A 12,443-nucleotide genomic window follows, 5' to 3' on the forward strand; every position below is an offset into this window, starting at 1 on the left:
CTGATGTGTTTTGGATCGTTGGTCTTTTCCATAGCCCAGGTGAACTTGTCCTTCAGGGAGTCTGTTGGATTATAATATTATTTTATGCCATGTTAGACCCCTAATTAAAGATTGTGAATTATTATGTAGTTTTAGTTTGCATTATTCTTCTGAATTAGAAGAAGGTGATAACTATTACATTTGTTAAATTGATCTGCATTACATTAGACTGCTGATTTATTGTGAATGAATGATATTGTTTTATGATGCATTATACTGCTGAGTTATAAGAAAATACTGTTCGCAGAAAGTCATCGCCTTATTTGTCTGATTAGAAGAGAACAGAACATACTGGAGAGGTTTTCTGCCCCATCTCAGCAGGAGCAGATAAACAGGGAGCCAAGGTCGTAGCTTAGGCGCTGTGTGAGAGAAAGAATGTGAATGTTTAGGCTTTTATGATTAGGTGGGGGCCACTAGAGGCTATAAGAGTTTGATCAAGGCTCCACCATTTTGAGATCTGATGCTGTCTGCTGTATGGTGTCCATCTCCCACGCGTGTATTCATTAAATCATCGTTTGACTTGACCCGGCCGGACCAGTGTTGTTATTTTGGTTTTTCCTCCTGTATCCATCCCCAATATTTGAATCCGTAACAAGTCTCATCAGGATTTTCTGGTAAAGAGCAGAACTCATGGCTATAACAATTACAGCAAGCCATCCTGAAGCAGCAAAGCAACCCCAGACCATCACACTACTACCACCACCATGTTTGACTGTTAGTATGAACTTGGAAGGTTCATACTGTTCCAAGTTTTCTCCTTTTGTGGAAAATCGCTCCCAGTATGGTTCACTGGAGTCCCAAAGCCTTAGAAATAACTTTTCAAACCTTTCCATACAGACAGATGTCAGTTTGCTTCCCAGCTGTCCTTGAGTCTCTTTAGATCGTGGCATAATGTGTTACTTTTTGAGATCTTCACTACTTCACTTTGTCAGACAGGTTCTGTTTAAATGATTTATTGAACACCTTATGTCAGCCATAAATTACAAAAAGATTACAACACACTATAGTTATCTCCTACAACATAAAACAGTCTCCAGTATACAGACTCAACAAAGCTAACACTGTCTAATAATTCTTTAAAGAAGAAAAAAAAGAGACTTCTTACAAAACTGTTTATGTTTAGTTATAAAAACACAGGCAACAACCTCTGAATTATCAGCTGTAGATATCATTATTCTGCTTTTCAGATAAAAGAAGGCACATCTGAGTCAAACACAATCAATATGAACTTTACCCTGTTCTGTTCTGTGTCTGAATTATCACCAAGTCCCGGGGTAAAGTCCACCAACTGGGTCAAACACAAGCAGCACGAACACTAATACAGTGTGTGACACCAAAACAGCCCCAAAAACATCAGGCTGAGAGACGAGAAGAGAAGAAACTAACCAGCATGGATACAACATCTTCATTCATCAAGTAAGTGACAAATGAGTTTTAACGTACCAGTTAGTACACTGCTGCTGTCTGAAGCTTGAAACGATCGTAAAACAGGCACAAGTAACTTAATGAATCGACAGGTGTTCCTAAAAATGTACAGTACTGTGACTTATGTAAGACTGAGGTATGAAAAAATGACCTTTTTTCTCATTTCAGATTAAAATGTTTAAGAAAAACCATAAAATAAAATAAAAGCAGGTAAAATCAGTGTGACAATGGAAGAGTGGAATTGAGAGGATGATTTAATGTAAATAAAAATACAGATGGTGCATAAAATAGAAATAACAATAAATATGGAATGTATGTGAAAATGGTCTCTATCGCACAAGGATAAAACATGTTTTTACTATACTCTCACATAACAGTTTGACTCACGTTAAGTACTCTGTGTAAATAACAAAACTAAAAACAGCTCAATGCAATTTAGTTGATAGATTTTGGGGTCATGTTCGGGTAATATCAGCTTGTTAATATAACCTAGTGGGACACAAAACCAGCATCCTCTCAGATAAAAGTCAAACATTTGTTAAAGAGACCGTTCTATTATTTTAAAACCTTTTTTTGTCTCGTCTGTCCTCAGGTCTGTAACCAAGCGAGTGTGGTCCCCGACACAGAGACCTTTCAGAGTGTGCTGTCACAACAGGAACACCAGGAAAGGCGTCACGGCCGGGACGCTGGAGGAGCTGAAGGAGAGGGTGAGAGTGACTGAGGAAAGGTTCTCAATAGGGTGAAAATATTTTCAGCCAAAAATGTCAAAATAAAATAGAAAATTAAGAAATCTATTAAATTTGCTGAATGTAAAGTTAAAAAGAGAAATGAGCTTTTAAAATTATAAAATTAATTAAAAGGGTGAATGATTTCAATGCGGCAATAAAAGAGGATTAATTCATCTTTTAGAAGATTCATTACCTCAAGGCCATGACATCATCTAACAACATGATGTCATCCTGAAGTCATTAGTCAAATATTCACTGCCTTTGCCTGCAGAATATAAGAGGGCCAAACTACATTTCCAAACGCCAGCTGAATATCAGCTATGTGTACAACAGCTCCACCTAGAGGCTGATCAAATGCATTTCTTCTTAGCCAATTGGGTGCCATAAAAACTGGTTTATGAACTGATGATCATGGTATTAACAAAGGCTAAGACTAAGTCCTTAAGATGGCATGGAAATGTTTCCCTTCAAATCCATATCATGTTGAATTATTATTTAATGCTAATAAATGATTTTTAAATGATTAAGAATTAGTTGTTTTTACAGCTGGGAAGTAAATATCACTAATTCATATACTCAGTATATGACTGCTTACTTACTGTCCTCATACTGACAGGTATGCCAGGCGTTGCTGCTCTCGCTGTCTGCGGTGTCTCTGTCTCTGGTTTGTGAGGATGACGGTACAGAAGTCGACTCTGATGAGTTCCTCATGACCCTACCCGACAACGTCATGCTCATGGCCCTGGAGCCTGGACAGACATGGAGATCACAACAGGTGGGTTTGAGTGCAGAAGCTGTGTCTGGATTTAGGGTGTGCTTTTTGTCTCTTGGTGACAGTTTTCTAATCTCTCTGATGCCCCCCAGGGTGCAGTTGTGCCCAAAGCTCAAGACCACAACAAATCACGTACTGGGAGAGACATAGCCCGCGTCACCTTTGACCTTTACAGGATGAGCCCCAAAGATGTGTTTGGCTCATTGAATGTGCAGGCCACATTTCAAGGCCTGTACTCAGTGAGTGCTGACTTTCAGTGTCTTGGGCCCAAGAAAGTTCTCAGGTAAGCCAAGTGAAAAGGTTAGCAGGGTAATAAAGGTTCATTTGCATATGTAGTGCTGTGCAAGCTTTCAGTGGCAGAAGTAAAATTCAGTCTTTTAGCATCAATACAGACTTTAGTTTGCATTTAATAAAAATGAACGGACAGAACTTTAGTAGCAATAACTTTAACACGTCACAATGGACTCTGTAAACTTTGGTATACAGAGGAGTTTACAGTCAACTCACTGATTGTAAGACGCCCAAATCATCACCACCTCCACCACTGTGTTTCACAGTTGGTGTGAGGTGTTTGTGCTGATATGCAGAGTTCGGTTTTCTTTAAATGTGGTGCTGTGCATCTCCACTTTGTTCTCATCATAAAGGACATTGTTTCAGATGTTCTGTGGATTGTTCAGATGCAATTCTGGCTTGGGCATCAAGGCTTAGGTTCACAGACCTGTTCAGTCTTTTTCAAACTCCACTGTCATTAACTTTAATATTTGACATCATAACCTAGACTTGTAGAGTCTCAGCTGTAGCTACTGCGATTTTGCAGTTTCTCCAAGCATTGCATGACCTGACCCTGAGGTAAATTTGCTGGGATGTTGCATGGTGTTATCACACAGACCAGCAGACTGCCAGAACTTCTGATTCTCAGTTAACAAAATGCATTTGATCAGCAGCACCACAATAATTCCTATGGAAGTAGTAAGGGTGCAGTAAGTTACCTGGTTTCCTACCTGCTCAGGCTACAGCCTGTGTTATGTACTTCAAATACTTTTTAATAGTTAGGTGGAGTTCAGCTGATCCACACAATAAATTTTATTACACAAATTTTTTTTTAATTTTTCTGATATTTCTTGATTTTATACTCCCAGATTTGAACCTCAAATAATAACAGTATAACATCTGAATAAAATTTGAAAAAGTTTAAAGCAGGACACTAAAGAAATACTCGTGTATAAGTCTCTGTTTTCTACAGATTTTGGATTATTTAACTTTAAACTTTAACTTTAAAAGAGGATAAGAGAAATAGCAGCTGTCACTCACAGCCAGCTATTAAAAGCTTAACGATCACATCAGATGTTTCTGGTTCAGGCTGAAGAATCTGCACTGACCTTTAATCCTGATAACACTGTGCTGTTTCCAGAGAAGTGCTGCGTGTGGCCTCCACCCTTCTTCAGGCTGCTGGACACCTGCTTCTCACGTCTGCCACCCTGATCCGCCGCATCATCGAAGGCGCAGAGCTCTGGCAGCCACAGAGGGCGGAGTACGCAGCCAGATGGAACTGAGATGGACCCGTTTACATGCAACCTAAAGTAATGAGGTCTTTTATCATGTGACTGCTGGACCTGTTTGAGAGCCTCTCAATTTACCCCTACCCTTCAGTACCTACAGTATTGGAAAATTATGTTTTACCTCCTTAAGGAGAGGAAAAAGAAAGCACCTTGTTAAGAGAAACATCTGCTGAGGTAGCATCTGTAAATATTAACTGTGATTGTATGAATAGATGTCGTATTTTTGTAATCATATTACAGGTTTAAAACAGATTTTTAATACTTTTTGCCTCTAACATAGCAAGATTTAGTAAGATAGCTGGCTAACTTGTGAAATATTATCCACTTAATATCTTTCACAGCAGGGCCAGACCAGTAAAACTCCTGCACTGAGGTTTAACTGCACATTTAATCCTGGACATAGTATGTTATTATAATAAAAAGAAGTGCTCTTTGGGTTTAAATTGTAAGAAATAAAAGTGTAAAATAACAGATAAACTTCTGGTAGCTCATTTTCTAGACTGTCTTTAAGTATAAAACTGAACCTAACCTAAATAAAATTGTTGTTAATTAGCAGAAAAGGAAAGAAATGTATACAGTGGTGAAAAAATAACTTCTCTGTCATTTAGCTATTACTTAATTACTTTGATTTAGTATGAATGACCTGGGAGAGCTCTCAGTAGGAAAACATGTAAATTTAGTGAAAAGTCCAAAATCTTCACTCTCCTTCACAGTTTCAGTCCAGGACTGAAGTCTTTATCGGGCCGATTCTGGGCCCTGGACCTTATGTTTGATACCACTGTTTTAAACTCTTCAGTGTTGGTGTAATTTAGTGTGGATTACATGCTGAAACATGTGTCTTCTTTCAAACATGCCTGTGTTTTCTGTACGCACTGAGGAATAATTTGTGTTTTGCTGTAATTAATCAGCTGAGTCCTGCTGGAAGAGCAATAAAAGTGCTTTTATTAAAACAGTGAAAACAGCTGCACAGCATAAACAGACTAAAACTGCACCTAGAATCCGAATGAGGATCTTTTGAACACACTAACTAAAACAGCAGGAAAAACATGGAATCAGGGGGTCTGTCTAACATGGGAACTTGATGAACAAGTTGACAACTGCCTGAAGAACAGATGAACTAAAAAATGATCCAGCTGTGTTTTTATATGAGTCATAAGAGCTGTTGTGCTATTTCTACTCTGGAGGGATCTTCACATTTTTCTCCTCGCTGTAGCCTTTGTTCCCTTCGAGCATCATAATCCAGGAGTTCATGCTATTGGGCAACTTTATTTTAGTCATCGCGTTCATGTACTGCTGATAGATGACGTTGCCCAGTACCTGATGGTGCTGCTCCTCATTCATCCAGCGAGGCCTCCCTCTCTTAATGAAATAGCGCATGTCGCCGAACCACTGAATGACCGACAAGCGTGGCAGACCGACCATCCTTGCCAGCCGGCTGTACTGCTCCTTGTCTGGGTACTGGCATTGCAGGAACGCCATCTTCATCATCGCCAGCTGGGCCGGCGTCTTGCAGTGGAGCCGAGTAGTAGGTGTAGGCTTGGCGAAAGAGGGGGTGTTTTTCACTTCGATGAGGGCCTTTAGTTTGTCAATATCTGTGATGAAAACGCGGTGGTCCGGCTCTGCTTGCAAATCTGCACCCTCGATTTCGTTTTTCTCCCTGAAGTCGCCGTCTATGGTGGAGCTGGGATCGCCGGCTCTCTGCAGCAGACATGTCTGGTTGTCAGGCGCTGGAGATGAAGAAGTTTGGTTTTCAGCCTGGGGGCCGAGCAGAGAGCTGGGAGCCGGAGGTGCATTACTCTCCTCTTGCAGGCAACTTTTGTTCACTCTTGGCTTTTTTCTTTTTCTGCCACGACGCTTGGGGCATTTTTCTCCCCCGCTTTCCACTTTATCCATCCTCTCCTCCTTATCACGCTTCACGATCTTCTTTCCCATCTTTTCTGTTGCTGTTGCCCATTTCCGCTTTTGCGTGCTGCTTTTTTTCTCCTTCACTGGTTGCTCCTTCTTCAACTGCTCATTAACATTTGCGCTGTCTCCTCTCACTTCTCTTCCCTTTGCATTCCCACCAGTTGCTTTCACTTTTCTCTTCTCTCTTCCGTCCTCTATTACTTCTCTCTCCTTCCCTTCTTGAAGCTCCTTCTTTTCCTGACTTGAGTTGAACTTCCTTTGGACCTCACGGATGTCTTCATAGTCCCAGCTGATGCCGTAGCGGAGCCTCTGTGCCATGAACCACGCCTTCACCTGGTCTGGGTGCAGGTGGCAACTCTCTGCCAGTTTGGCGGTCTGTCTGTGTGTTAGGTAGGGAAACCTGTCAAAGGCCTCGTCCAGCTCCGCAGCGCCGTGTATCTGTGAGTCGATCTGGTGCGAATGCACCCACACAAGCTTCCTACTCTCAGAGATCAAGGGGAAGCACACCACACTGCTCTGGTTCATGCCGTTAGCCATGGGGGTAGGGCTCATGTCTGAGAAAGCTGGAGTCTCTTCACGAGTGCCAGGTGGTTTCTGACCGAGTCCGAGGAGCTCTTCATCAGCAAAGTGCCTCATCTTACTCATCTGTGGTGATGCACTCCTGAAAACAGCAGACAGAAATATGTACAAATAAATGAAATACTCTAAGGTCAAAATTACTGAGCAGGATTTTCCCAGTGCCTGTGATGAAGTATTTGATTTCTTAGATATTTGATTTGTTAATCGTGCACTTCTCTGGAAGTGCACCATTACTGCTTCCATAGGAATTACAAAGGTAAGTAGCAGCCAGGTGCTGATAATCAAATGCATCTGATTAATGAGTTATCAGCAGGTGTGAACACGTCTATAAAAGCAGAAGTTTTGGCAGTTTAATGGTCTGGAGCATTCAGGTGTGTGTTAACATAAAGACTCAATCTTCCCAGGAGAGGGCGTCCCAGCAAATTCACAACAGTATCAAACCATGCAATGTTCAGAGCCACTGCAAAAAAAACACAGAGCTCCATCTCAGGCTCTACAGGTCTCAGTTAGCACGATTAATGTTAATGTTCATGACGTTATTATTAGAAAAAAACTGAAAAAGTATGGCTTGTTAGAAAGGGTTAAGGATAGATAGATAGATAGATAGATAGATAGATAGATAGATAGATAGATAGATAGATAGATAGATAGATAGATCCCTCGGGTAGGTTCCTCGGGGAAAATGTCTATTGCACAGTATTTTGACAGTGATTAGTTCTTAAGATGAATAGTCCAATATCTGTGTTTATATTATGAACTGGCGTTATAAGGTGTTATAGATAAAAAAAATTTTAAATGACCTGCTTTGCAAGCATCCTTATAACTCTGCATTATTGTATGTAGTGTGTGTTTCACATTATAATCAATCCAGTCCTTTTGGCCACTTAAATGTCTTAATATTAGTGTTATATTATATTTCTTACAGTTTTTTATACCAGATTTTTGATGTCAATGAGACATTTTGCCCACATAAACAAAAGATATATAAAAGTCACTTTGCCAAAGAGTGGCTGCAACTTCTACATCATGGCAGGTCTTTTCTTACTCGCTTACATAATGGCTTTTGATCATTCATTAGAGACACATTTGATAGATGATAGGTACACAAGTTTAATATCAGAAATCACTTTTTGGCAGATGATCATCATTTTCACCGTGGCGCTGCTAAAGTTGTTTCACAAACTTAATGGTTTATAACAGCTGGTTATTTTATATATATATTTTTAATATTAATTATAAAATTAACTCTTACCTGGAGCTCAACTTATTTAAATTCTTTTGGTTTCAGTGATTTAATGCCCAAGAAAGTAAGGTTACACCCAAACTGATTCCTGTTAATTACGTATTACTTTAATTAATTAAATATTACTTATTGTTTAATACTTTTAGCTAATTAACTAAACAAAGTCTAGCTAACTTAGCTAGCTAACTTTAGTTGGCTACACTTTCATGTTAGCTTGTTATATTGCTGACTACGACCGGGACTGACCTCTCTAACCCGGTTATGAGTAACACAGTGATGTTAAAAAGTACTGGTTACCTTCACTGTTCACCCCGTTGCTTTATCGGAGCACTGCTGCCTGTTTGTTAGCACTAGCGGTAAGTTTAAGGCTAACTTCGGTGCACAGGTGTAGTTAGCTTAATAAAAGCATTTCCTGGGTTTGCCTGGCATGCATAAAACTTTGGCGCCCGCCAACCTTGAGAAACAACGTCAGCTCCTGTCTGATGTTCCCTTTGAAAACTGTCCGAAATATACAATAAAAAGGCGAAAAAATAATTTACAAATTCTTCCCCGAAGTCCCTGGTTACATCATTAGGAACACATTTTGTTGTTTTTCTCATGACAGAGGTTATATATGAAATGTGATAGACTTACATCCACTTTACATATAAGGTACATCTGGGGTGCTGACCATTTGTCAGACTCCCAAATGAAATGTTCTTAAATCATTTTGTTTTCCGATTTTAATTTATTAAATGAGAAAACAAAACATAAAATTAATTTTTGTCTCGATGACACCCCACAAAGGTTTTGAGCCAGAAATACACCTGGTTTTAATAAATATCCCATTTAAAAATATTAACTGGGACAGAAAGAAGGCAGGAAAGCTGGGAGAAAAATTGCAGTAAATGGTCCCATATTCAGTCCTCTGCAACAACCTTATGGCACATGGTTTACCTGCTCAGCAAGGTGGGCTATGCTAGGAATTTCTTTTTTAATACAGTTTTAAGAAATGATATGAAGTAACTGCCCTTGTGGCCTAACTCTGGCCACAAAGCTCAATCATTTCTTAGCTGACATACGTTTTATTTAGGTGTGGTGTTTATACTTGTAACTGTGTATTTATTTTGCCTGTGTTAAACAATTTCATATTTTTTGACAGATTTTTTTATGAGAGTGTGAACATATAAGATTAGGTTGCTATGATAAGAATTTATAGCTGACACTGGGTTATTTCTGAGTAAAGTATATCCGTGAGGACGAAGTGCAGCTCAAACTATCACATCACACACTGATCAAAGCTTTTTCATTTCTGAATCTTTGGAAACAAGACCAATTCCTGTCAAAATCTTCTTTCTTCTAAAAAATGTCTGACAACATACAAACAAAAAGGAGAAGAACAGATTCACAAACTATCCTCTATGTGTGCAGAGGACAGGAAACCAGCAAAGAAGACGTGCATGAAGTGTGAGATCTCCATGTGTGTCCAGCACCTCCAGCCTTTACCACCACTTGAAAAGGTGGAGGTGTTGTGGAACTTTGATGCCTCCTCACTCTCCTTCTACTGCAGAACCGGACAGCACCAGAGGGAAGAAATAATAACTATTGAGATGAGCCTCAACAACAAGGAACTGACTCCATTTGTACGACTGGGAAAGGAAAATGTCCAAAAACACGACCCAGAAGCTGGAATGGAAGTGCTCATGTGGGAAAGTTTACTACAGGGATGGTAATGGATACAGAAATAATATGTCCCGCTTTTCTTCCCAGGCTAATTGTTCTTGTGGAAAAATGATTGGTGGTCCATGTGTCACAGAAATGGTTTGTAAACTCTGTTAATTCAAACTCTGCTGATCATTTAGTTATTTTCTGTCCCTGTATGAATATCAATGTAACTGACTGTCTTTCACATTCATTAACTGTGAAGACATTGTTTTAGCTTCAGTGATTAACTTGTTGTGCGATGTATCACATATGAAAGTAATGTAGATTAAAAAAGTAAAACAATTTTGTTTTTTTATGTAATTTTATTTTGTTAATTAAAATATTCTTAGCTCTGGTATTTACCTATCTGCAGGTGGTGCTCTTTGGTCTTATTATCGACAACAAAGAAACAGCTGTTGTTTTATACAATGTAAATGATCTGATAAATAATAAAGTGAGTCTAGTTTTAATATATGCAATGCTCTACATGTCTGATTAACTGAAGCGAGAACATTGCATTTTCATTTGTGTTAATTGGACAAAAGAAAGTTACTGAATTTGCCAGTTTATTAAGTACACCTTTGTCAGTATAAAAGTAAAGCAAATCAATCTGCATTCTATTGGTTTTAATTAGTTTCAATATTGAAAACTGAATAGACTGAGAGACCAGGCTGCAAAATACTACGGGTCTTATATAAGGACACAAAAACTGAAAAGATTTTGTCTCATTAGATAAGAGCAGGCTCATTGTTCCACAGTAACTTGTAGGCACATACAGGGAACTATTGTTCTGCCATAAAGGTTTATAATCTACAGGCAGGGCGGTCAGTTTCCAACAATCTGATAAATACATTTGTTCAGTGCTGACAGGAATCCTGCCTCAAACATCAAAGCCTTTAATTAATCACCAGGTATTGTGACTTTACATTAAAAATGTTTTTCCTCTTTGTTACACATGATAGAAAATAAGGGCAGCTGAACGCCAGTGAAGGAATGTCATCCATAAGCTACATTATGGTAAATTAACAGTATTTTAATGTCAGCACAACAATGGAAAAAATGCTACGTGGATTTCGTAATTCCATGTAAGTCCATGTCTTTTCTACCCTAGCACAAAAGTGTATTTGCCAATCAAACTCTGATCATTTTTTCTAACACGTCCATATTTCTGCAGTTAAACGTGCCTGACTCTGCCTGTTCTCTATTTGTTTTAGCAGTGCAAAGTGCAAACTAACTTCCAGATGATCCAAACTGTTGTACGGTGCTACTGGATTTATAAATAACTGAGAGACCAGGCTAGAAAACACTTCTGTTCATTGAACTGGAGTCAAAGAGCAGCAGAGATTCTTTCAGGACTGAATGAGATTCAACAAGTCAGATCAGGAGATCCAGATTTAAATAAACATCTAAAAACACCGGCCGATCCACAAGCTGTTCTGTGTGAAAGAGGAAAGAAAACCAGCAAAGAAGACCTGTATGAAGTGTGAGAACTCCAGTATCCTCTTTGTTTCGTTTAATGATGATGCTTATTTTGGAGCTAAATGAATATGTGTGAATATTAAATAGGTCCTAAAGTCTTGTGCTAATTATTACTGGCTTATTGCTGCCTGGATTTTATAGATTGCTTATTCAGTGTTTTAACATTTTGAGTGTTTCCTGTCAATCTTGGAGGAAATTAAACTGAATTGCAAACATTATAAAACAGCTGCAGTCACATTTGTCTGACTCCACCCCTTCAGTGTGGAGTTTTCAGGGAATTGAAAGTGTTGTGCAGCGCTCCTGAGCAGACTAAACACGGTGATCAGTAACAGGCAAGAAAAGAGCAAAACTCAGGAGTTCATCAAATTCCAAATTTTTTCTAAAAAAAGAGTCAGAAAGAGAGCAACAAGGACTTTATTCAACACTGAATTATACTCAACAAATTTAAGGAGGACTTCCTGCTGGGAAACATGTCTGACAGCATACAAACAGAAAGGAGAAGAACTGGAATGATGAGAGAGCAGGCCTGCAGAGGTAGCCTGCATCTTCCCACCTGAAAACAAATTGAGCCCTGAAATATTCAGAGTGTGATGAGACCCAGAGTCTGTGTGCTGGAAAATATTTCTGTTATAGAGAGTGAAACAAGAGCTGCACTGACACATGCACAGTGAGTCTTTAGCATACAAGGAGACTCCCTCAGACTGTTGTGACTGTTGTAACAAATCATTCCCTAGCTGGGACCACATCGTCATTTAGGTTTGGCAGCGTTTCTAGTAGAGAGCAGCAGATAGCTTGAGCATGAACTGAGGCTGTAGTTTAAGGAAGGCCTCAGAGAAGGGTGTGCATGAAGGTGTGGTCCCTCTCCTGAGATTAGATAAATGATCTAAAATTAATCATATGCATTTGCAGGTCCTGTCTGTTTAATGTTGACGCTTATTTGCAGCAAAATGAACATGTGGTGCTAGCTGTGGAAAACTGTGGATACATATGGATTGAGAAAATGTTACTTCATGATAAACAGATGTTAAGAT

General features: G+C 39.2%; 2 protein-coding genes across 2 annotated transcripts; one reads left to right on the top strand and one right to left on the bottom strand.

Annotated features, from left to right (window-relative positions):
* Positions 1–1,302: 1,302 nt before the first annotated feature.
* Positions 1,303–5,092, top strand: LOC146522086 (lipid transferase CIDEB-like). Its single transcript, XM_085146841.1, has 5 exons — positions 1,303–1,455; positions 2,057–2,171; positions 2,809–2,967; positions 3,057–3,247; positions 4,376–5,092. The coding sequence occupies exons 1-5, from the start codon at positions 1,430–1,432 to the stop codon at positions 4,515–4,517; spliced, it is 633 nt and encodes a 210-aa protein (XP_085002967.1). The 5' UTR covers positions 1,303–1,429; the 3' UTR covers positions 4,518–5,092.
* Positions 5,093–5,698: 606 nt separating this feature from the next.
* Positions 5,699–8,698, bottom strand: homezb (homeobox and leucine zipper encoding b). Its single transcript, XM_085146812.1, is given in 3 exon segments — positions 5,699–5,749; positions 5,751–7,089; positions 8,548–8,698. Coding segments are annotated over 2 exon segments (1,359 nt in total). The 5' UTR covers positions 7,074–7,089; positions 8,548–8,698; the 3' UTR covers positions 5,699–5,713.
* Positions 8,699–12,443: the final 3,745 nt, after the last annotated feature.

Source organism: Neolamprologus multifasciatus, chromosome 3 (assembly GCF_963576455.1).
Source record: "Neolamprologus multifasciatus chromosome 3, fNeoMul1.2, whole genome shotgun sequence".
Lineage (NCBI taxonomy): Eukaryota > Metazoa > Chordata > Actinopteri > Cichliformes > Cichlidae > Neolamprologus > Neolamprologus multifasciatus.